The sequence below is a fragment of the Gopherus evgoodei genome, chromosome 11, assembly GCF_007399415.2.
Source record: "Gopherus evgoodei ecotype Sinaloan lineage chromosome 11, rGopEvg1_v1.p, whole genome shotgun sequence".
NCBI lineage: Eukaryota > Metazoa > Chordata > Testudines > Testudinidae > Gopherus > Gopherus evgoodei.
The window spans coordinates 52,343,164-52,367,711 of NC_044332.1; the positions used below are offsets into that span (position 1 = coordinate 52,343,164).

At 40.6% G+C, this 24,548-nt stretch overlaps 1 protein-coding gene across 13 annotated transcripts in view; it reads right to left on the reverse strand.

Annotated features, from left to right (window-relative positions):
- Positions 1-24,548, reverse strand: part of FMNL2 (formin like 2) — a 277,001-nt gene that overhangs the window by 67,830 nt on the left and 184,623 nt on the right. For 7 of the 13 annotated variants that reach the window (XM_030580437.1, XM_030580433.1, XM_030580436.1 and 4 more), the window contains exons 6-10: positions 23,114-23,266; positions 21,355-21,474; positions 5,343-5,451; positions 3,017-3,093; positions 131-224 (exon numbers count right to left, since the gene is read on the reverse strand). In XM_030580437.1, coding sequence (XP_030436297.1) covers positions 131-224; positions 3,017-3,093; positions 5,343-5,451; positions 21,355-21,474; positions 23,114-23,266 — 553 coding nt within the window. Of the gene's footprint in view, positions 1-130; positions 225-3,016; positions 3,094-5,342; positions 5,452-5,636; positions 5,719-21,354; positions 21,475-23,113; positions 23,267-24,548 lie in introns of those variants that run through there. The other 6 variants (XM_030580445.1, XM_030580441.1, XM_030580442.1 and 3 more) reach the window with 2 other exon arrangements.

Consider the following 24,548-nt stretch of genomic DNA (forward strand, 5'->3'; position numbering starts at 1 on the left):
ATCTCAAAGTAGTTTGTGGAACATCAGCCACTCTCCATACCTCAGGAAATTAAGATAAACCATGAAGATCCAGTAGACTATATCAAAGCTATATGTATGCAACAATCTCTGATGAAGTAGAATAACATACCTCCTTAAAGTTATCGAATGCAGATAAAATAATTTCGTGCCCTCCTCTGACAAGACAAACAGCTGCTAACAGTTCTAAGACAAGGGCTTTTGTTCTGTTAAAAAAGAAAGAAAACACAAGAATTAATGATAATAAAGTGATGATTCAGCTACCACCTCATTTGCAAGATGGATGTGATGACTGAATACAATTATTTGACCTCAGTATCTTTTTACTCTTTTAAGTGCTTTGAGAGCCTGATTCCGCAAGGTGCTGAGAACCTGCTGCAATATTCTGAACATATTCAGATCCAGAGTACTTGGCACTCCATAATGCACATGAGTGGTTTTATATATATATTTAAAGGGGGATCGCTTTACAAAATTCACGCACATCATGAACAGCAATTATTGCTCAGCTATTTTCACCATAATGCAGAATATTTCCCCTAAAAGTTCAACATTAAAGGAATGTGCCTTTGATTCCAATGTATGACTTTCCTAGATACAACTGTGAAAAATCCTCCATTACAATTATTTTATTTATACTACAGTATAACAAGAGGTGCCTATTGTCACTGAATTATGCGACATTTTAGCATGTCTTCCCCTCTTTAGTGTGAAATTCTGAGCAAGCTGGATAGCGGCCAAGCTCACACAAAGACAATTCCCTTTCATCCATAAGTAGAAAAAGAACTCATCTAAAATGTTGCTGATAGAAAAGCATGCAACAAACTCCAAGTGCCTGAAACATAATGGAACTCATCATACTCCTTGCATTGCATAGCTAAGGCAAGGGCACTAGTATGGCCTTATCCGGAAGAATGACTGACAGGCACTAAAATCACAAAGACATATAAGGAATTAAGCACAGGCTTAGGTGCTTTCTTGAATCAGGGCCTTAGACAGAGATGCTAGTTTGCTTTTAAACTGTTACAGTAAGAGCTGGACACAGATAAAATGTTCAATTTCCCGACAATCCTGAATGGATTTTTATATTTTTAAATCAGATTCTAATTGCCAGTTTTTTCCCTGCCACACAAAAACCCACAGGAGGATCAAAGCTCTGCTAGTAGGCTCAAAGAGTTTTTGTAATGGAATATCATTCATGTCCTCCCCTTCAAGTAGAGGGATTCATACCAATTATGGATAGAAAGAGGCAAGGTCCACAAACTCGCAGATCCCCATGACCCATCTGGTGTGCAGAGGGATCATAAGGATCCTGAATTTCTCCAAGCTGGTTGCAGCAGCTCTCTCTCCCATGGCTGCAAAGTCTGCCACTGGTATCATGTATCGGAGGGGGAGCCATGTTAGTGTGGATCTGTAAAAAGCAACAAAGAGTTCTGTGGCACTTTATAGACTAACAGACATATTGGAGCATGAGCTTTTGTGCATCTGATGAAGTGGGTATTCACCCACGAAAGCTTATGCTCCAATACATCTGTTAGTCTAGAAGGTGCCGCAGGACTCTTTGTTGCCACTGATATATGTGCATCCTACACCACTTCCATCAGGGCTGGCAGGCAGGAGGGGCAATTAATGTTGCTTTGCTCGCATCCATTTGGGCACAAGAGGAACATGCTGAAATTATGTCTGTTCCCTGACTCCACCCTTCAATTAGCCCACTAATTTCTGTGGCGCGCCAGCGGCACAGTGTGTATGGTTATGGTTCTTGGTTATATGGAGGATATAGCATAGAGCTGCTGCTTCCCTCTTTCCACAGAACAGCCGCCCTCACCCATTCAGCTCACAAGCCGGGCCCCCAAAATCACGAGAGTGGCTTAAATATCATGAAATTTTAAACCATAATACATTTTGGTTTCTTCACATTTGCCTTCTGGTTTATGAACCTTTGGGGTTCTTAGCTTTATTAAAAATTGAACGCTGAGATTCTTAAATAATCTCCTAACTACTGGAGATGGAGCTTCAAAAAACCGCACTAAATATCCTGTGACTTATAATATTGTGAGACTTGCCAACACCGTATTCACACTCTCCCACAAGTCTGACTAAAGGAAGTCATGCACCAACTTCCACCAGAACAACATGATTTCAGAGGTTTGCATTCTAAAGAGGAGCACTGCAGAAAGACTGTGGTGATATGGTCACAGTCTTCCTCACTTTCTGTGGTTTTATCTTTCACTGTATGCGCAAGACTGTTTCTCATGTTTGGCTTCAACCAACAGTCAATTATTTCTCAGGGTCCTGAGATCAGGAAATTCTGGGGATCCAAACTTTAGCTTGGCAACTCCCAGCAGAGCAAAAGTGTGTGTGGAGAGAGAGAGAAGTAAGCATGCAGCGAGGAACATTATTGTTATTGTTTATTATAGTAGTGCCTAGGGCCCAAGTACAAATGAAGCCACTTTGTACAGGCACGGTACAAACATAGAATAAGAGACAGTCCCTGCTCTGAAGAGCTTACAACCTAAGGAACTTCCACTGTAATAAGTAATAACATTGCTCTCGCTAGCTCTCTTAAAGAACCTGTGCTGGGTTCTAAAACAGTTCGATGTCTAAGGGTTTGTCTGTATTATAAACCTTGGTTGAAAACCTGGATTCACTTAATTCAATGGCAAATCTTCCACTGAGTTTAACAGAGCCAGGATTTCACCTCTTTTCCTATAATATCTAAATCAATTTAAAATCAATTTAGTTACACCAGTCCAAACCCCTAATACAGACCCATGCGATAAATTACAGTAACTATAGGCTTAAGTGAACCTGGTTTCATGTAATTTTAACTAGTTTAAGTGTATCTACATTACAGGTCGCATCATTGCATCTAAATTGATTTAGTTATTCTGGTGCAAAAGAACTTGTGCATAGGCAAGTTTGAAAAGTGTCTCTAAAAGTCATCAAGAGCAGTATCTTCTGTATTTACCTAGGTCCTAAACTCCTGACATCTTACCTGGGATTCTTGTTGTTCAGGCTTAGTGCAATTTCATTAACAGCATGTGGATGTGACATGACCATATTGAATCCATACTGAAATGGGAAGGGGAAATACCATTTCAGTTTTGAGACTGCAATTATTATTTCAAAAATTCCAGTAAATTACATATCTATGACCAATTCTGGCAACCCTTCATGGCTCTGTACGCCAAACAAAACTTTGTCAAGTTTACGGTATCAGTCAGCACATCTATATTTAATATTCTACATACCAATTGTTCTTCTACCAGCAGTGTGCAAAGTACTTTTGGTTTGGCTGTGAGTCATCTGACAAACACAGACTTTAATAACCTTCCAGAATGCCATTGCGAGCCCCTCATCCTTTTCTTTTTTCTATTTCCCCTCCCTCTCATTTTGGACCTTTTAGTCAATCAAGGGTGTCACTTACCCTTCAAAGAAGGGTTTCTAGCCCAATACAGAATAGTACATGTGTTCTAATACACACATATTTATATTTCTATATAATAACTGTTTATAATATTTGTAAGACTATCACTGTTTGTGTTTTAAATATGCAGAAAACCATAACTGAATTAAGAAAAACATTCAATTATTATAACAATAGATCATTTTATCCATGCTTTTTTCATTAGAGATGTGTGGTGCTATGCTGATTTACACCAGCTGAGGATCTGGCGAATAGGCTTAAATTCTGATCTAAACCTGGGGCAAAGCCACTGATTTCCAATACTTTCAGCAAATTCCTTTGACTATGGTATAACCAGGAGCAGAATTTACCCTATACACTGGTGCAAGAAACACTTCTCAGACATGTCCAGTCATTACAGAGTTCTGGGACACAATCCGTAACCAGATACCACAAACTGTTGGATATTTATTACCAAAGGATCCTTTGGTAATCCTCCTGGAGCTTCCTGGTGGAAGTGGTCACACACAAGGAAATGCAGAATTTATGTCTCCCCTACTAGTAACTGCTAGACCAGGGGTAGGCAACCTATTGCACACGTGCCAAAGGCGGCACGCGGGCTGATTTTCAGTGGCACTCACACTGCCTGGGTCCTGGCCACAGGTCTGGGGGGCTCTGCATTTTAATTTAATTTTAAATGAAGCTTCTTAAACATTTTAAAAACCTTATTTACATACAACAATAGTTTAGTTATATATTATGGACTTATAGAAAGAGACCTTTTAAAAACATTAAAATGTATTATTGGCAGGCAAAACCTTAAATCAGAGTGAATAAATGAAGACTCGGCACATCACTTCTGAAAAGTTGCCAACCCCTGTGCTAGACTGCTGATAGTCTCTCATTGAAAAAAGAAAAACAGTTCAACTGCAGAGAGTTGGTTAAAAAACATAGGAGTTTGTGGTGATGGAAAAATATATGTACCAATTATGTACACAGCAACATAAAAGACAAATAGATACTTAGATATTTAGTTATCATTTATTCAATACTCAAAGTACATTCACCTGCAAAAAAACCCAGCCCCTCTGTCCATTCTTTTTTTAATATTAACTTTTGATAGACATGCCTGGTTTGTTAAATATGTGTAAACAGAAATGACATGTCATAGGTATTGTAATGATACTCGCACTGTAGTATGGAAATACCATGTTAAATAGAGATCTGATTACTATATTCCTATATGTCTGTATGTCAACAACTATGTTGTTTCTGATATTTCCATGGCAAAGGTTTGTAAACTTGTTAATACTTCCTAAATAAATAAATGGTTAAAAATAATACTTTACGGATGGTACAAGACAAAACAAACATAATGTTTTTGAGAAGCTTATTTTGGAGGTACGTAACAGTTAACAGTAATTGTTACAGAGAAAATTCAGAGTGTCTGAAACCACAAGAATGTGCTGTGTGACCACAACTTCACAGTGACAATACAGAGAAATTCTGAAATGAAGATTCATTTTGCTCTAGTTTACTCTTTCCCATGCAGCTTTATTATTATTGCTTTGCAGTAAGCGCATAGAGTGAAATCTGATATCTGCTATTTGCATAACATTCTAACTGTTCTGTACAATTCCCATTAAACTTCACACATGTCAAGTCTATAGATTGAGCTGAATTCTGATCTCAGTTACAGGAGTGCAGCTCCCACTGAGTTAATGAAAATTGCCTCCATGTAAGTTAGAACAGAATTTGACCTATAATAGACTGAATAGCAAATATACTGTACAATTACAGGTAAGAAATTAAGCTTTCACATCTGCTTTACTTTTAAAAACGATTATGCCTAGCTTCTTCTTCCACCTTCAGAAAGTAAGAGTCATTTTGTCAAAAATCATTGAAATTCAAGTACCTGGTAATTCATTATGGCACGTAAACACATGATGCAGACATGAACATCATCTTTTTTACTCACTAATCTTGAATTTTTTAGTGTTCTTCTGCTCGGCAAGGTATTATATCTGTAAATAAAAGAGCAACTTATATTAGTCACAGGACAACTTCTGTAGGTAGGAAAAGTATGGAAGCAGCTGTATGTCTCCACCATTTATGAAAATATGAAAATTCCCTAGTTCTACTGGGTATGCAAGCATCCGATATCCAACTAGACAGTAAACACAAGACACAAGAACAAAAAAAGAAGCACCTTCTTTACACTTCAAGCCTCACATCATATTCGGCTTATGCCACATTGTGCTAGGTTTGTACAAGTGTAATCCCAATCCCATGGGCCTCAGTGGGACTCCTCAGGAAGGGAAGCACACTTTAAAAGAGGAAAGATCAGGCTTCTTGCTGAGAACTCTTTCTTCTCCAGTATTCCTGGTTTCATTAAGTGTCCATTCTGCATTTGTTGAGGTGACTACAGGCAGTAAGAAAGCAGCCCTATCTGAAGCAGTAAGTGAAACAATGAAGCCATTAGTTCAGCAGCTATTCTTTGTTCTTGGATATTTTGGCACGCTCTGGATCTTGGCACTCCAGCATTAATCACTGTCAGAGCGATCTGTTAATCACCACTGTGCTAACTTCAGGCCTGGCGAAACCAGTCAGTCAAAACAAAGCCTGTAAACTGCCAGTCCCTTCTTTTCCAAACAATGCAACCACTGCCATTGCCAATCATGTCACTCACCTAAAGACAGGTAGCTGCATCTTTGATGGAAATATAACAAGAGAGAAATAGTTGCCCATAAAGGGAAAGGTTTCAGATTTGTTCCATGCATTCTACACTGGTCTAACATCTTCTCTTTATAACATGTGAGCAATCAGATGGATGCCTATGAGTCCAAACATATGTAACAAACAGAATTTGACCATATATCTATAATTTTCACTGCTGTGTTACCTAGCGATCAGATTCTATTTAAAAATTATGTCTGGCTCTCATGCTGAACAAGATGAAGTTTTTGAAAGTCCTCTAAAAGTATCTGGGGGGAAAACCAACTTTCTAGAGCCTTCCCCAAAACAGAAGCATGTGTTATTTTTATTAGAGCCTGATCCTTGTAAACCAACTTAAATCCTACTAGGTGAGAAAATGGAACAAATACAAAGTGAACACTTTAAATCTGCCATTTCCCTGGACCATTACTGAAACATAAATTTCATTTCTTCATGAGGTATCACGCTGTAGACAAAAGCAAAACTGAAAAGTCATGCATAAGAAAAGAAGAGATCAATGTACAAGAACAATACAGTTACATTCTTATACTCTTAGTGAATTTAGAAATTGAATAATGAGAAAATTGTAATTATCGCCATGATAATCTTTTGAAATGAACTACCAACAGCATGATGATGATCTAGATATGCACTGTAGATTAATGTCTAGTATAAGCCAAGTTTCGTCCCTCAAATTCAGAGGGTCTGATTGCCCCATGGATTGCCAGGAAACCTGTGCAAAAGGAATGGAAGAGGTTTTGCAACATTGTGTGCTCTCTCATGCAGCCATGCACCTGGACTCCGCATGCAAGGTGCTATGGGATAAGTGGGTGCTGTCTGGTAGAAAGGAGGCACGGTGTTGGAAAAATCCTATAGCACATGCTGAACCAATGTTAAAATAGATCCATAAAGAAGGCCTTAGACACTACTGTAATCCTACAGACCTGAATGGTACTACTGACTTACACCAGTGTAAGTGAAAGCAAAATCAAGCCCAGAGAGTGAAAATTCAAGCAATTTCCAGAAACTAAATTAGGGGTTTCAGCTATCTAGAGGGACACACAAGAGACATGACAGGACTATTCAGTTTCAGTGAGACAAGTAGCAGCCTATGTTACCATACACAAATACATCCTAAAGACATGGAGGGGAAGCATAGTACTGCAAGATACAGATTGTGTCAGATGTGCATTGACAGCCTCTTGGAGTTGGAATTGTTTGTCAGCTGGCAGACTGTGAGGGTGGGAGTAGCTGTTGACCTCAGGTACTGGCAGCTAGTTATATAATGGTGTATATTTGCACATCAGCTGTGGATGCCACATCAATATCTAAGTCCATATGACATTTAGACTTACTGAGTTTGGTGCACTCACTCTTGTGTCTTAATCTGGCAGTTGGACTGTGACAGTAATCTGGAGGAGCAGTGTTTTCTGTGCATACCATGTATTCCACCTCCTGTGGAATCTGGATTTTTTGCTCCATCCATGTTGTAGCAACACTCCTCCATGCTAAATGGCCATGTTGCTCTCAGCTGCTCATGGTCATATGATGACATGGTCATATGATGACACGGTCATGTGATTATATTCTGTATTCCTATATCCAGTGCTGCTGAGAAAGTTGCTTCCTGTAGATGTACAACAACAAATTTTGTGGCAGTAAGATCATCCTCTTATCTTAGCATTTGGTCAGGGTGCGCACAGCAGACCACACCCGCTGCTGGCTATTAAGATGGTTGAATTCGTATATCTGGACCAGTTAGTGTAATCTGAGAGTGAACGGATGCTACAACACACATGAGCATGTTTCTACATGGTCTGGTTCTACATTCCCTGCACACGCATGAGTTTAATACGCATGTAGGGTGTTCAAGAAGTTCAGCTGAGCTCCCAGATTTTCACCCATTTTCATGCATCTCTTTTTCTCCATTCCTGTCTTCACAGTAAACTGGCTGTTTGAGCCCAACATTTCTTACATTTATTGTCTTCAAACTATCAAACTCAGATCTCCAAATGTAGGAACAGAGTCTAAAAATCAATGAAGAGATAGCGGCAGTGATTTAAATAACATTAATGCCACTAAAATACACAATGAGCAGTTCCATTTGAGAAAAAAGACATTCACAGATAAAACATGGCCAGTTCACTAGTTGCTATCACTTGTAAAAAGAAGCCTTCCTCAAACACATGCAGGCATCTTCACATTTGGCACTGCAGTTTTCACAATTTAGCCCACAGACAGTTTTTGGTTTATATGTTTAAAAAAATGGGAAAAAGAGCGATCTAGATTTTGGTATCAGTCAACCTAGTTTCAATATATAATCCTAACTTTTAAAATTAAGAGCCATCTCTCTCTAACCACAGCCTGAATGGAATTACAAACACATTTCTGTGATGTCTAATGATGACTGGTACTTTTTAAAACAATAACCATGTGGCCAGCCCAAGGAAAGTCATATGTAATATGTTTAGCCTGTAACTTAAATTCTCTCTCTCTCTTGGGATTGTGGCAGTTTCTGAGAGTGAGGCTGTGCATGGCATGTGCTGTGTACACTAGCTGGGTTTCTGTTAGTCTGTGCTTTTTCTTTGTTACTTGCTGTTTATTTTAGGAGTGTGGTTGGTTCCCCCTCCTTTTCCTTGGGAAGCGGGTTTTTTTTTTTCCATGGGGTCCACTTCAGATAGATTTAGCAGTTTGATGCCTAAGCATGGGGTTTTGTATGTGACTGCTGTCTCTTGCACTGTGCTGTTTACTTGTTTACTCCTGTTTTTTTCAATGTTCCCCCATTTCCTTCACAATGAGACACTAGTGTATGATCTATACAGTTGTGGGAAGGTAGTTTTTGCTACCAGGATGGAAGAAGCCAGAGGTGAGGCATGTTCTGTCATTCCGGTTTATGTGGTTCGAAATAACCATGAACACTCCTTGAACCTGATTTAAAAGCACCACACAGATGGGGCAGATTATACAGTGTTTGCTACCTCTGAAAGTATGAAATATTTCCTTGGTGGTGAAATATTTCATTTGAAGGGTTCCTGCCGAGGCACTGCTGGCTCAGGGGTCCATGGTAAGAAAGTGGGACCCCACAATAATGGGAAGGGGACTAGGGGATCAAGGGACCAGCAGAAAACAGAGCCTGCATCTGCACTGCCAGATTCTATCACCTCCTCCTCACCATAGGTGGTCTGCCATTGTCTAGGGAGCAACCCTCACAGTGGAACCTTTGCTGTAACCCCATGACTTGCACCTGGACAGAAACGAGTCCTGGGGGTTGAAGAGCACCTCCCGGCACAAGGAGAAGAGAGAGATTGTAGAGATGTGGGTGAAGAACAGACCAACGGGATGGATTTAGGCATGACTCCTTCTAACAGGGGCTAAGACTTTGGAAGCCCCTGAACTGCTGATAGTGCCTGAGGATGGAACTGTATCCCCTAAGAAGCATAGCACTGCACTAGGTGGTAGCTCCATGCCTGGAGCTCCTTGTGGGGTACTTTCTCCCTGGCATGGTGAGTCCTCAAGCCCCTGATCCTGCATGCTGCAATGATGATGCTGGGTCCCCATCTGAAGCTGTACTGCCTACCCTTCTTGGGAAAACAGACATGCCAGCTTCTCCCACTGAATCACCCTGCTTCATGAATGATGAGACTGTTATAGTGGAGGTTCAACATTCATCTGAGCAGGTGGAGGCTGAGGGAGAAGAGGATGAGATGATCTCTCTGACTCCTTACGGGACGGGTTCCTGATGTCTCAGTCAGGGCAGGTACAGCGTGAAGGAGATTAGTGACTTTTTGGACAGCACTACAGGGAAGCCAGGAGTTGAAGTCCAGGGCTATTTCTATGTCTTACAGTGCTTTGCTCATTCAGCTGCCCTTGACTTGAGAGAGATCTCAGTTGATCGTAGGAAACATTTCCAAATCGAAACATTACTGAGCAAAGTGCAGAAACTTGTGGATTGTTCAAGATATATAGGCCTCCCCATGGCTCATCTTGTTCAAAGTACTTCCAGTTTCTATTGTTTCCTTCTGCTGCTTGACTTTCTGCTTTTAGTGCTACTCAACTTTGGCTCTCTAAATATTTATAGATGCCAGGATGGTCATAAAAGAACACAACTCTTTGAATTTCTCAGACAAAAACAGACTGATGATGTCCTTTTGCATGAAGTGCCCTGAGACCCTGACAATCAAGGGAACTGGTTGAAGGAATGGGAAGTGAAAGCTTTCTCAAACTACAGCTCCAGTGTCACTGCTGGGGTAGCTGTTCTTTTTTTCCAGGGTGCAGGGGCACTGAACCTTTCTGTGAAGGAGATTGTGCAGAGCTGGTTCCTCCAGGTGGAGACATGTATTGTCACTATTTTTTAAAATCTTTTTACTGCGTATGCCCCTACTCTGAGGTGAGATTGTGTCCTTTCTGCAAACACTTGCCCATGCTGCATGGCTGTGACCCTGATACTATTATTGTCCTGGGAGGGAATTTCAGTTTCACTGTAGATTATGTTTTAGACATGAACCATGAGGAGCCACACCCTCAGTCAGTCAGGGAACTGTATTGTCTCCAACAGACCTTGGGGTTAGCAGATGTTTGGAAGTTCTCTCACCCCATTGTTAGGCAGTATTCTTAGCTGAAGGCTACTCCAAGTCAAGTCTCAGGGGCTAGACTGGATCACTTTTATAACATGAAGGCCAGTGTGAATATATTTGTTTGGTCTTCTGTCTCCCACTCACTTGTCTGATCATCATTATGTCTCTGTCAGTGTGTCTCTCCCTCTTCCTCCCTGTGATTACCACTACCGCTTTACTACCAAATTATTACAGGACTTGAATTTCAACAATTGCAGCGACACCTCTGGGATTAAGGTGCTGGGGGTCTTTTTGGGATCTGAACAATATATGCTAAGGAAGCGGGTGGGGATTAAGGAGACGGTGCAAGGGCATTTGCAGAAATGGTGTTGGCTCCTTCCTGGACTCTCTATTTTGGAGGTGGGTTTTGACTGCCAACAATCTTGTGGTCTCAATCTTGAGGAACTGGCTAGTGTGTCTGCACCCCCTCCACCTGAGACTTTTGGGCCAGATTCAGAGACTTATTAACCATTTTTTAATAGTTACCCCTGGTTGCACCCTGATTTGCTGTTCCTGCCAAGATGAAGGAGGCTAGAGGCTCACTGATTTAGTCAGCAGGGAGGCAGTCCTTCACCTGGAGTCTGTTCAGCAGTTGCTATATTCTGACTCCCCGCAAGCCTGGAAATCCCTTGTCATCTCTCTTCTCTGTTTGGCTGGGGGGATGGGCTTTGACACTCACCTAAATTTGTTGGCACTTGGTCAATCACAGAGGCTAGATTTGCCTTCATTCCACAATGATCTTTTAATAACCTGGCTACTTCTGCAAAGCATTCAATCAGAAAAGGCATTTTCCAATTTATGGCTCTTGGAAGAGCCACTGTTTTTAACCCATATTTTCCCGTTGAAGTTCTCTCCGGGAGCCTGTTTATGGCTTTTACTCAGGATGGGTTGACCAAGCTGTCCCACGCAGTCGTTCCTAATTGGTCAATCTGGAAGTCACCAACAGCTCTTGCTGTTCAGACAACAATCTGGTCTGTACATTTTTTTGATAAGGTCCTGGTTGAATTCCAGGTGTGTGCTCCCTCAGCAGGCTGCTCGGTATTTGCAGAAAGTTTTTGCAGGGACTGTTCTTCCAGTGGGAATCCTGTGTTCCCCTCACTAGTTGTCTCCCTTCTGTGGATGAGATCCTAGTGCAACCAGGTAGATTATTGTCCTGGAAGGGTTTGGTGAATGTTCCTTTTGTAACCATGACCAAGAGGCAGCTCTATGGCATGTGTGTCAAGGTGTGGTAGCATTATGCCACCCTCTCTAATGTCCCTGATGCAGCTTGGGGGATGACTCTGTCCCCAGCTTAGAGGATGCTGCACGAACCTCCTCTTCCTAAGCACTCCAGTGACTTGCAGTGGAGCCTCCTGCATAGCATCGTAGAAACCAGTTGTTTTGTGCACCATATTACCCCTGAGGTGTCTGCGCAGTGCCCCATCTGTTCGGCTTCAGACACAGTATTTCATTTTCTCGTACACTGCCCCTGTTCGATTTCTCGTTTTGTTTTTTTGCAACAGCTTTCTAGCAGTTTGGGACTGGGTTTCTCCAAGCTCCTGTTTGTTCTCAGAGTGAGATACAGGGCTCTCATTCAGCCAGTTTCCTGCCTGACTAACTTCTTGCTGGGTCAAACAAAACTAGCCTTTGAAATATCACCAAGACAGAATGGCCAGTGTAGAGCGGTGTGATGTGCTAGAGCTGTTCCATGCACTGATTGTGGCCTGGCTGCAGATTGACTTGTAATCTGGACACTTTTGGGTTGACTTGGTGTATTAACAATATTTGAGTGAACCAGGTGACGATGATGCTTTACTGATTTTTGTTTAATGTTTGCTTAAGATGTGTTTTGCTTTATTTTATTAATATCTTTGTGTATATGTCGTAATTTAACATTCTTGAAGTTTTTAATGTGACTTTATGTGACTAAAGGTGTTTTTCATGTAATGTCAGTCTCTCTCTCTTCCTTCTTGTATTCTGCTTCTTTACTGCAATAACTCAAGTAAATTATTAATTTTTGATAGATAGAAGTCTGCATTGCTACTGTCCACTGAAAATTCAAAGACCAAAAAATCACAAAGTTCCTAAGCTCTGAGTATTCTTCATTTACTAATATTTTTCATCTTCAGCATCATTTCAGTAAATGGAATTGAAATGTCACCCATTCATTTCTTTAATAAGAACTAGTCTCTCTAAATCTGAAATAAAACCTAGTTATTCTGCAAACTGGCTTAGTTACTAACTTTTACAGGTACTCCCAATAGTCAAATGGTCCAGAATATCCACACCAGGCATTTTCTCACCTTTCTTTATTGTGGTCGTGCAAAATCAGTAGAAGGCCACAGGCAACTTTTTATGAAGCCTAGATATATTTATATAACTAGAAATGGTTTGCAAGCCAACAACTTTGTTTCGATTTAAATGGTAACCCTCAACACTTATAAGTTTAAATGAAGATAAAGGCAAAACTAATGACCAAAAGGTTTCCATTTGTCACAAACCACTAGGCCTGATTTTACTTTTGTACACAATACCATACTTATACAGTAAAGAGTCCGAGCTCCTTGATGAGGGGCAGCCAAATTCTTACAGTCACTCTGAGCTAATCACTAACTTTTAGCCAAGGTGGTGGGTAGGAGGGCTAACTTCTCATTTTGCCCTAGGATAGCAGTTTCTTTTTGGCTGCTCTGCGAAACAGACATATATTCTGTTGCTCCAGCTCTGCATTTTCTCCTTGATGCACTAGGCTGTTTGCATACACTCAGCTATGACCTTTTCTCTTAACCCACCTCAGACCATCTACTTGTTCTTGGGTACTCAAGACCTCTTGCTTCCTCCTACTAGGTCAAAGTCAATCGATCTTTCTCAGCCACTTCAGGCTAGCAGCTTCTCCTTCTGCACTTGTCAGGGTCACCCCATTTGACTGATTGGGACACTAAGTTTTAACCTAATTAAAGAAATTTATACCACTGTAAGTAACAGCATGGAAAGGTGCTCCAGTATTGCCAACCCCAAACATTCAAAACTCATACGGCAGGTCCCCCAAAATCATGAGATTGGCTTAAAATATTGAGTTTTTTTAAAAGAACATTTTGACTGTTTTAAATGGCCCTCTGGTTTTTGAGCCTTTAGTGAGGGGTCATATTTTCAAATTTTTCTGCTCAACCATGAGGACCAAAAACTTTTTTTTAAGTGAAAGATGAGGTTCTCACAAAATCACATGACTCCAGGAGCCAGAACTTTCAGAAAAACACCAACTAATACAAAATTTGTGATAAAATTACAAAAGTTGGCATCACTGGTGCTCTCATCCCAACTAATGCCAAATTTTCCATTCATAAATATAAAATATTGTACAGGACACCTAATTCAGGAAAGTATTACAATTCTCTGAGTTAGTTTTTAAATATTACACATTTTTGGGTCCACTTGTCTGTACAGCTCTTGCATACAGAGACAAAATAGTATACTAATTTTGGGTAGTCAGTTCTTTGCATTATTCTCTGTATAGTGGGCTCAGAGCAGAGGGTTTGGGCTTATAATTGCCTTAATTCTGCCCTGCCCATCTTCTTCCCTCAGTTACAGTAGGGATCAGGGAAATTAAAGGGAAATGGGTGCCATGGATAGACGCTCTCCAGAGTACACAGAGTCTGAATGAAGTCTGCAGTTCATTTTGTTTGAAAATTCCATGAGCTTTCCAGTGTCATATACAGCCTTTTAGCAAAGGAAAAAAGCCTTTGGAAGGAAAAAATCATGCTTTTGTTGTAGGACTGCCACATGCGTTCCAACGGAAAGCATACAAGCAAAGTCTTTCTTAAATTAATACGTATGAAATAAAATCACTAAGCCAGCTTTGTGTCATGGCAAATTGTATCAGGAATTGCCTTTTAGAATTCTCTCTGCTAGGGGGTTACCACATCCTACCTTGTTGTCTCAGAAATTTCCATGGCTGCATCCGTTATGCTATTAGAAGAGTAAGAAATGGCAACTTTAGTGACAAATGAGCGTCAAGTGATAAGCTATGGAGAGCTAAGCAAAGTTCTGTTGCTTGGTCAGAACTGTGCACTGTTGGTTCTCAGGGGCTTGTGTAAACTTTTGAATTGCTTCCAATTCACACGAGCTTACAGGCCCTGAGTTTTGAGCTAAAAGGAACCCAAAAACATAAATAGCTCCAGTTCACTCAAAACTGGATGCAGGTTTGATAGACACAAGACCCAAGTTCACTTGAAAAGTTGTAAGCATTTAACTAACCCAGAGGTGGGCAAACTACGGCCCACGGGACACTCCTGCCCAGCCCCCTGAGCTCCTGCCCCGGGAGGCTCTCCTCCCGTCTCTCCCCTGCTGTTCCCTCTCCTCCACAGCCTCAGCGCACCCCACCACCAGCGCAATCTCTGTGTGGCGGGGCTGCAAGCTCCTGGGGCAGCGCAGCTTCAGAGCCCAGCCTGACCCGGTGATCTGTGCTGTGCAACGTAGCTGTAGCACTGCCAGCCACCGGTGCTCCAGGCAGTGCGGTAAGGGGGCAGGGACCAGGGGGTATTGGATAAGGGCAGGGGAGTTTGGGGGGCTCTGGGGAGTGGATAGGGGTTGAGGCAGTCAAGGGGCGGAGAACAGGGGGGTTGAATGAGGGCAGGGATCCCAAGGGGCCAGCCAGGAAGGAGGGAGGGGTTGGATGGGGCAGCAGGGGGCAGTAAGGGTCAGGGGTTCCGGACACAGTCAGGGGACAGGAAGAAGGGGTGGTTGGATGGGGCAGGAGTCCCAGAGGGGGCCATCAGGAATGGGAGGAGGAGTTGGATGGGGCGGCAGCAGGCAGTCAGGGGTGGGGGTTCCGGGGGAGGTCAGGGAACAGCATGTGTTGGATGGGACAGGAGTACGGGGGGGAGGGCTGTCAGGGGACAAGAAGCGAGGGGGGAGAGGGAAATGGGGGGGGGGCGAGCCACCCCTCCCCTAACCGGCCCTCCATACAATTTCCGAAACCTGATGCAGCCCTCAGGCCAAAAAGTCTGCCCGCCCCTGAGTTAACCTATACTGAGTTTCAAGGCCTGAATTCAGACAGGTGACTTTTAGCAGGAGCTGGGGGTACTCAGCACTTACAGGATGAGACCTAAAGTTTATCATGAAATATGAAATCAGGCAACTTTTGTGTTGTTTCAGTTGTCGTAATGAAAGTTTCATACATTAAAACTGGAGCTATCTTGCTTCCTCCTTTCTGTCTGCAACCCGAGAGCAACGAGAGCTTTGAGGTCTCTATCCTTGGTCTGCTTTGCATTGCTGGTTGTTTCAATAAGCAGACACCATCTGTAAAGGGCACCTGGCCCTATACACTAACATATTAAGGGGTTAATTCACTACATCTACCCACCATTTAGCACTGATTCCATGGTTTTCTATAGACTATTTGAGTAAACAATTGTGACTGTGTTCAGAAACTGCCAGTACTGAACACTTAGGCAGTTTTTCCTTCCATTCTCAAAGTGGGAAATGCACTGTTTGCCCAAATAATGAACTCAAGCTATCTAAGTGTAATATAAATTATTATATGCTAGTTAGGAGTCAGATCTATGCTGAACAGGAATTGAAAGCAAGGCACAGCTCTGTGTGGCACAAGGGTCATCAGTGTGACTAGATACTTCCCTTTTGGAGCCCCTATTTGAACATGAATTGGGAAATTAAAGACAGCTTCCTTTACTCATTAAAGTACATATATTTGTTAAAAATGGAGAAAAAGCTCCAATATAATGTTCCAAGTTACTTGTAGTTACATAGAGATCTTTTCTGTAATTCTCTCACATCTGTTTCAAGGCGCTAAATAAAGAACAAGTGATTTACGTTTTGGATGTTAATAATCAAACCTACTGTTATCTATATTATACCATTTTTAGGAAAAAGTCTTCAAAATCCAGTGCATCTTTTCCTTCATTTTCAAAATTCCTGTTAATATCTATAGATTTTTTTGTCAGATGTAACAGGTGGACACAACACTCCTTACACTAAGAAAAGGTGACTTGGAGAACAAAAGCAGGATCCAGAATTTCAGGCTGCCTGGAGTGCCAGAAGAAATGGAGTCTGGGGAGTGAGAATATTTTGAAGTTCAGTGGCTTCTGGGATTACTCTGGGCTCCGACTGCCTACAGATTATATAAATATGATATTCACCCAGAGATTACCTGAAAAGAAATCTGCTCAGTCTAAGAAATCTCCTGATCCACTCTCCTAACTACTTATGTGCCTTTCCAGATGCCTACTCAACTCCTTACATTAGTGAGCACATTTAAGAAGCTGGATCTTAAAGCATCTACATTCAATTTGTAATCTTATATATTAATCTCTTCTGAAGAAGCAGAAGCAACAACTGTAGGCAACGAGTATGAACATATCTTTACTGCATCTGGCAAACCTGCAGCTAAACAGAACCAGCAGATGTTTGTTCTAAGATTCCCCTCTAGAAGAAAATCCTTTTTCAGCTAGTCAAAAAGGTGACAGAAAATTTATCTAGTCCACCTCTCTGCCAAAAGATAGCGAGCTATCCAGTTCCGTGGACTCTGATATAGACTAGTGGGTTTACTCCAGCAACACTCTTCGTGTTTTTGCTCTGTGCTTTGGGTTTCCTCTTGGGGCAATATCCCTGCCTCCCCTCCTCTCCCACCACCTTCCACACCATGGATCACTGTTAAACATTCTATATTCATTACGCTCACAGAACTTTCATTGAATTTAGTGGCTACTCAGGGTGAGGAAAAAGTATAGAATATGCAATAGAAAGCTGCAGTGCAGAGAAGATATTCATACTGCAGACCGGAGAATGGAATTTTGCCCTTGATTCCCATATGCTCCCTATATCAAATGCTACTTGCCTCAAAGAGACTTAAGTGACAGACTGGTGACGGTTTTAGCATGTGGACTTCTTTACTTTGATTCTATGCACTGGAATCAGTATTTTTTTTTTAATTTAGTGACAACCATAATACTGCCCTATGGTATTTGTTTCCTTCCTAGCATTAGAATAGACTGGCAATAGCTCAGATCCCTCACTTAGAACTGAGCCAGACTTGGGTGGATGAGGTTATGTCCTAAGCTTCTATTGCTTTATTTTCATTTCTTGTTACCAAATGTTAGGGTGATGTGAACATTCAAATGATTGTTGGTTTTGATTTCCTCTCTGCTGCACGTCAAAAATTATGTCATTGATAGTATATTTATCCTAGTAATTAAACTCATATGGTTCCTCTTTTATTACCTTTGCCCCTCTTTTAAAGAAAACCTATAAAAAGTTGTTTCTGAAGAAGAAAAAAAGGGACCCTCGCCATGTGTATGCTCCTGTAGTTTATAATAGTTTCGACAGTTAGACATTCAAAGGGGGGGGGGTGTCATCTGTGGCTGGGTGACTTTGTTTTTATACTTGTGCTGATGTCTGCTGTGTGAATGTATGACCCAATATTTCCAAATTTGTTACACTGCACCCATATGGAAAAAGCCAGTTTAAAGGAAAGGAAAATCATTGCTGATTATACATTACAGACAAGGTTCCACAGTCTCATCTAGTCCTTATCTAGATTTAATAACAGACCACTTCAGAACTAGTGCAACCATTTCTTTACTTTTATTGAATTTACTAAGAATGTGTTAATGAGTTTAGTTCCTATGAAAGGTGCTGAGCTGACACCTTCAGAGACTGGAGAGCTCTATTTTGCCGTAGATTGGTACAGCACAGATTTCCACATCTGTCATCTAGCCAGCCTGGAGACCTTAGTGGTTGAGAGACTACTTCAGTTTCCATGCCCATGCTTCTCCAGTAACACTGCCAAGAAGAGCTGCCAAAGGAGCTCATTGCTTAGCACTTTGCAGGATTGAACCCTAAGCAGTCAAACTTACAAGCAAGTCTAACATTTACAAGCCATTCATGCAGCTTCTACAGACTCTTCACGGACAACTATAAAACACCTGTGCAACAAACTAATGTATATAAAGTGAATGATGGCCCCAGTACAGCAAAGTGTTTAAAGACATGCCTAACACATTGACTTCAGTGGGACTACTTATGTGCTTAAAATTAGACATGTGCTTAAGTGCCTTGGTGAATGAAGCCTATCGCACTGTATTGTTATTCAGCTTTCCAAGTCCCACCTATCTAGATTAAGGTTTTACACTGTCACCCATGACCATGACGGTCTTCATGTAAAATCAATAATAATAAAGCAAGTCCCTAGTGGACTTCATGGAGTCACTGGCACTTCTCTATTTCTGGGGTTAAAGCTCTGCTTGGGGTAGAATTTTGTTTTGTTTTTTTGCGGGGGTAGGGATTTAGGGATAGAAGCGGGTGTCAATGTTGTGTCATTCTGATGTTGGCAAGACTCTGGATTTACCTGATTCCCTCTGGTTCCATAACTAGATCCCCTTGACTGATAGATAATGAACTTGCACTCTATAAAAGGCAAGGAAGGATGCTCCCAAAAAGGGGAGGCTTAGAAAATATTTTTAAATGGTAGCACCCACAAGCATTGAAATAACTGAGGCCCATCAGCATCTCCACTCTAGCTGGGCCATAAACACTTGCTCCTGTTGAAATAGAATGTATGTTATCCTTGATCCAAGAACAACATTTCCACCCCCATATACCATTCTTAAACAAGGAAAAGAACTCTTCCAGTTGTTTCAAAGTTGCAGATATACAGGCCCATGAATAGAGATTGCATTAAATTTGGAGACTAAATTAAATAATCAGAACATGAGATACAGGGATTTTAGTCCTGTTGTAAGTGCAAATTTGAATAAATACTGATTCTGAGGGAACCTTATCACCTCCAAAATATATACATATGCATACATACAAAAATAAAATATATTCAGGATACAGTCAACACCTGACGTTCTTACGTCTTTTTAACTCAGGAAAGTTTCCATAGATTCCTATGATAGAAATGAAGTTTGAGTACAACCCAAGTAAAGACCTCAGTATTTGACCTATTCAGCATACACAGAATACATAATGGAGAAGGGTGCTCAAGAATTTGTATTGGCTTAAATTTGAAACGAGAGCATGACTCTCAAATGGGAGTAATGCTGTCATCCCAGTTAAGTGACAATACAATCCCTAAAGCACCACTCTCTATCATATATTTCAGTTAAGCCACATACATTTCTTATTCTGCCCCCATTTTTGTGTTTTCTGTCCCCAGTCTTGCTATGCTCTTTCTCCTTTAAAATATACTAGTTGCTATGAAAACAGTTATGAGACTGGAATTAGGCAGATTTTGACTAAGAGCTGCAGAAAGTCAATTAAAGTCACAACTTGAAAAGTGATGGATAATCTTGATCATGCATAAGACAGGGACAAACAAATGGATAGAAAGACAAGTACAACGCTATCAACTATTAGGGATTTACAGTAGGGATAAATTTGGCCTATACCAGTGGAGGGCAGAATTTGATCCTACACCTACTTCGCAACGTTGTTTGGTTTTTATTTCAGATTCCCTGTATTTTAACTAAACATAACTATAACCCAGGCATTAGGACAATCCAGGACCCTATGGGAATATCTATACTGCAAGAAAAGACCTGCGGCATGGCTGCAGCTGGCCCAGGTCAGCTGACTTGGGCTCACGGGGCTCAGGCTGCAGTTCAGACTCTGAGACCCTGCAAGCGGGAAGGGTCTCACAGCCAGGGGCTCTAGCCCAAGTCCAAATGCCTACACTGAAATTTTATAGCCTCGCAGCCTAAGTTCTGAGAGCCTGAGTCAGCTGACCCAGGCTCTGAGATTCAGTGCCGCAGGTTTTTTACTACAGTGTAGACATACCTTAATAGCTTCAGCTAAGCTTTGAAGACCTATACAAGTTAAACATGGTTAAGAATAATTCAAGCCCTTGGAACAGGTGTAATCCAAGATGCCTGCCATCTTACAGAAATAATAATAAAAATGATTGTAAAGAAATTGACATAAGTCAGGTGCTGCTGATTTGCACAGCAAAAGGTCCGTTTCAGAAAAAAAAATTCTAATTAAAAAGTCTTTGAAAGTTAGTTTATTTCCCTAAAACGCAGTTTTCCTGTAAAAAAATGCATCTTTTAGGATGAAGGGCCCAGAATACAGCAACTGAAGAGGGGCTTTGGGATCCTACTTGGTTACAGTCCTACAGTGTTTTCAGATGCACCTGAAATAAGTTTTTATTACTTATCGTTACGTGGCCAAATCCTGAAGTCCTCAATCAGACAAAACTCTCCGTAGGTCCAAGTAAAAATAAGTCAGAGTTTGAGCTGTTGTTCTTACTATTACCATTAATACTACTAAATTATGCAATACTATAAACATCAACTATGGCTTTGCGGTGTATGTATAAATCTTATCAAACTAGTCACATGAAAACAACTGTTTGTTTCAAAATACAATTTTTAACTTTATTTTTTCTTTTTACAACCCACTCTGCAGAACCAAATTACACTTTAAAATATGTGTTATGAATTATAATGTGATAACTGCACATTTTGGAAGCTGGGAACCCCCACTTTTGGCACAGTGCATCACCTAAGACATGTGGTTATCATATTATAAAACATGAGCAGCAGTTAAATACCCTGCTACCATGTACTATGCAGCTCTCCTGGGTGTAACCTTACACCTGTGACTTACGAGATTTTCCGGCTTGAAGCCTCACCAGCAGAGTGTAAACTGAAGCCGCTCCAGAGACAGTTGGGTGAAAAGCAGCTCTGGCGGCGTTTGAACTGAAGTTGTTCAGGCAGAGAAACCGATCTGATGGCATTTTGAAAGATGGATGAGAGTGGATGAGGAAAAGATAAGGAATGAACGATAGGAGGAGGAGGTTTGGAAAAGGGAGAAGTGGAGAAAGGAAGGATGCACAGGAGGAGGTCGTGATATGGAAAAGAAGAGAAGGAGGAGGAAAGAGGGGATACGTGAAAGAGGAAAGAAGGATGGAAGAAAACAAGAGGAAAGGAAGAGAAAAAATGTAAGCAACATGTAATGCACACCTGAATTATTTATTCCTGGTATACTAGTCTCACACACTTCCCAGTGACAAAGAACAGGACTAGAATCCACCTAAAATAACATTCTTGAATGATTAATACCAGACTCTGAATTAAACGCCTATACTAAAATCCTTTTGCAGTCCACAAGTAGCATAAGGGGGTGTGTCATATTGGCCTTCTCCGGGGTACCAGGCACAGTGACAGAACTTTTTAGAGGAAATTAGAGGACCCACTCTAATAATTCAGTGCATCGATGGGAATAAAAAAAGATTTCTCCTGTGCTACAGTTTCAGGAAAACTCTGTCCCCTGGGCCAACTTGATTTCACTTCATTTTACAATTCTATGTATTCTCAGCAAGGGTTGTGTCCAGCTCCAAGTCTCCACTTTTTTCCTTTTAGCCTTCTGAAATCCTTGAATTAAATCTTCTAGACTTCAGATCCATTCCAACTGCTGCTGTAGCTTGAAGTGCATCCATTTATCCCCTGATCTGTGACTAAGAAAGCCCAACCTAGCAGTACTTGGCAAATCAAATGTGAACTTCAAGTGGAAGATCTAGAATAAATGACTAAATATTTGGTGGTCCCAAGTTTCTTTATCCTCTCAATAGCTGATATTAACCAGAAATATCCTAAAAAGGCCAAATAACTAAAAACCACAGACCATTAAATTCCATCTGCCATATTGAATTGCTGACACAACTGATTATATATTGGTACCCTAAAGTTGCTGTTTATTATGTTGAGTAACATTAAAAAGTATTCACGTAGCATGAACATATATAAAATAGTCCCCATCTATGCTTTCTTCAGCAGTTATCCTGTCAGATATCACAACTAAATAGGGTGAATATGTGTTCAATTCCTGAACAGACCTCAAAGTAAAATTCAGAGTACTGCCAGAGGTGATGGTGAAATTGCTACAGGGAAATGGTCTTCCCTTTGATACAGTGCTCCTGCATGATGTTCAGGGAGCAATGTGCTGTTGGAGATACTGCATTTTGGATGAGATGTTAGATACGAAAGCCTGACCACTTGCGGTCATTAAAGACCACTTGGCACTGTCCACAAGAGAAGAGATTGCACCCAGCGTGCTAACTACATTCTAATTTGAATAATTACATTATTCAATTGCTTCAATTACTCTGCCACTGAAAATGGACAATATATTCCTCTCTTAATCCTCTCAACTGTTGCATAGAGCTGCGGTGTGCTGTTAAGTTACTGCTTCATTCCACCTGAAAGTTGGTTGCATTTCAGTGCAAACTGTTTTGTTTCCTATATATGTCGAATCTGTACAGGGCTTAGGGATGAAAGGTGTTATACAAATGCAAATTATTATTATTATAACTTTAAAACCAACATGATCCTCCTCACTCATGCACCCACATTTCTAATGGCCTTACCGTAGAGTAGAATGCCTGCCAGAGCGGGAAATGCTATTGCCAACTGGCGAGGGTAAGTTACTTCCTCTATGCAAGTCTTCAATGGAACGGCTCCAAGGTTTGGATTTATCCATTGAGTTTTCCACATTGTTCTCCAAGCTTTCAAAGTCAAAACTGAAAGGAAATAGAAATTCCAATGTAGGTTTACACACAAAAAGATGTACATAGCTTTTTTTTCCTTCCTGTTAAACATCTGCAGATTTACCAAGTCCCAACAGATTACAAGAAAAAAGAAAAAAAAGCAATGCAAAATAATTTCCCTTCAGCTGGAACACAGTGCTAGATTCAAGCACATTTTGCAGCAAATTTGGAACTTGACAAAAGGAGAAATGAGCAACACAGGGATATAATTTAAGAAGAATCCAACAGCCATGAATGAATCTTATTTCAGTGTAAAAAAATAAAACATTGACTGATTTGCTGATGAATAACAGCCTTGGAGAGTGGAGGGGGAAGCTCAAAGCTGTCTTAATTTTATTTTAATAAATCAATACATGGTGTGGCTATTAATTTAATTTCATCCATCAATAGTGACTGAGCATTTATACTGGTTTGTTGGCCAAAGCTAATCTCGAACCATATGTAATATATTTCTGAAATCATTATAGATTTTCTTGATTTTTGACTCCTTACCCATTTCGTTGCCATTTAAAGCAAGAGTTGGTTGTTCCTCTTACATTTTTTGAGGTTATTACTTACATTTACCACGTTAGAGAGAGAAAAAATAAATCTAGCAAGTTAACTTGCTTCCACTTCTACAATTTTAGGAACGAAATCTTTAAAACAAGCTGTGTGCAGTTTTTCCAGTGTTAGTAATATTTTAAAATATATAATTTTCCTTAATTAATTTTATTATAATTCCACCAAAAGTCTCATTTCTTTTCAACGGTAATACACCCCCATCCCAATATAATGCGACCCAATACAACACAAATTCAGATATTATGCGGTAAAGCAGTGCTCCGGGTGGGGCGGGGTGCGCACTCCAGTGCATCAAAGCAAGTCCAATATAACGCGGTTTCACCTATAACATGGTAAGATTTTTTGGCTCCTGAGAACAGGCTTATATTGAAGTAGAAGTGTATATATCTGCATGTATTCAATCTAAAAATAAAACTTTGGCTCCACTTAGCTAGAGTTTGCATATACAATACAGTGTAAAGCGCTATCTTTTCTTAACACATTCATTTCATATAAGAAGTTATATGTACAATGTAATTAGAGTTGGCATATTTTTTACCATTTTGACAGAAATCAATTCTAAGGATTTTTTTTCTATTTTTATTGATTTAAATTTTCCTATTTGCACAAAATTATGAGTTTTAAGCATTTTAAAGCAATATTTTATCTATTTAAATTTTCACAGTTGCAGGAAAATAGAAGGAGAGGTCAGACA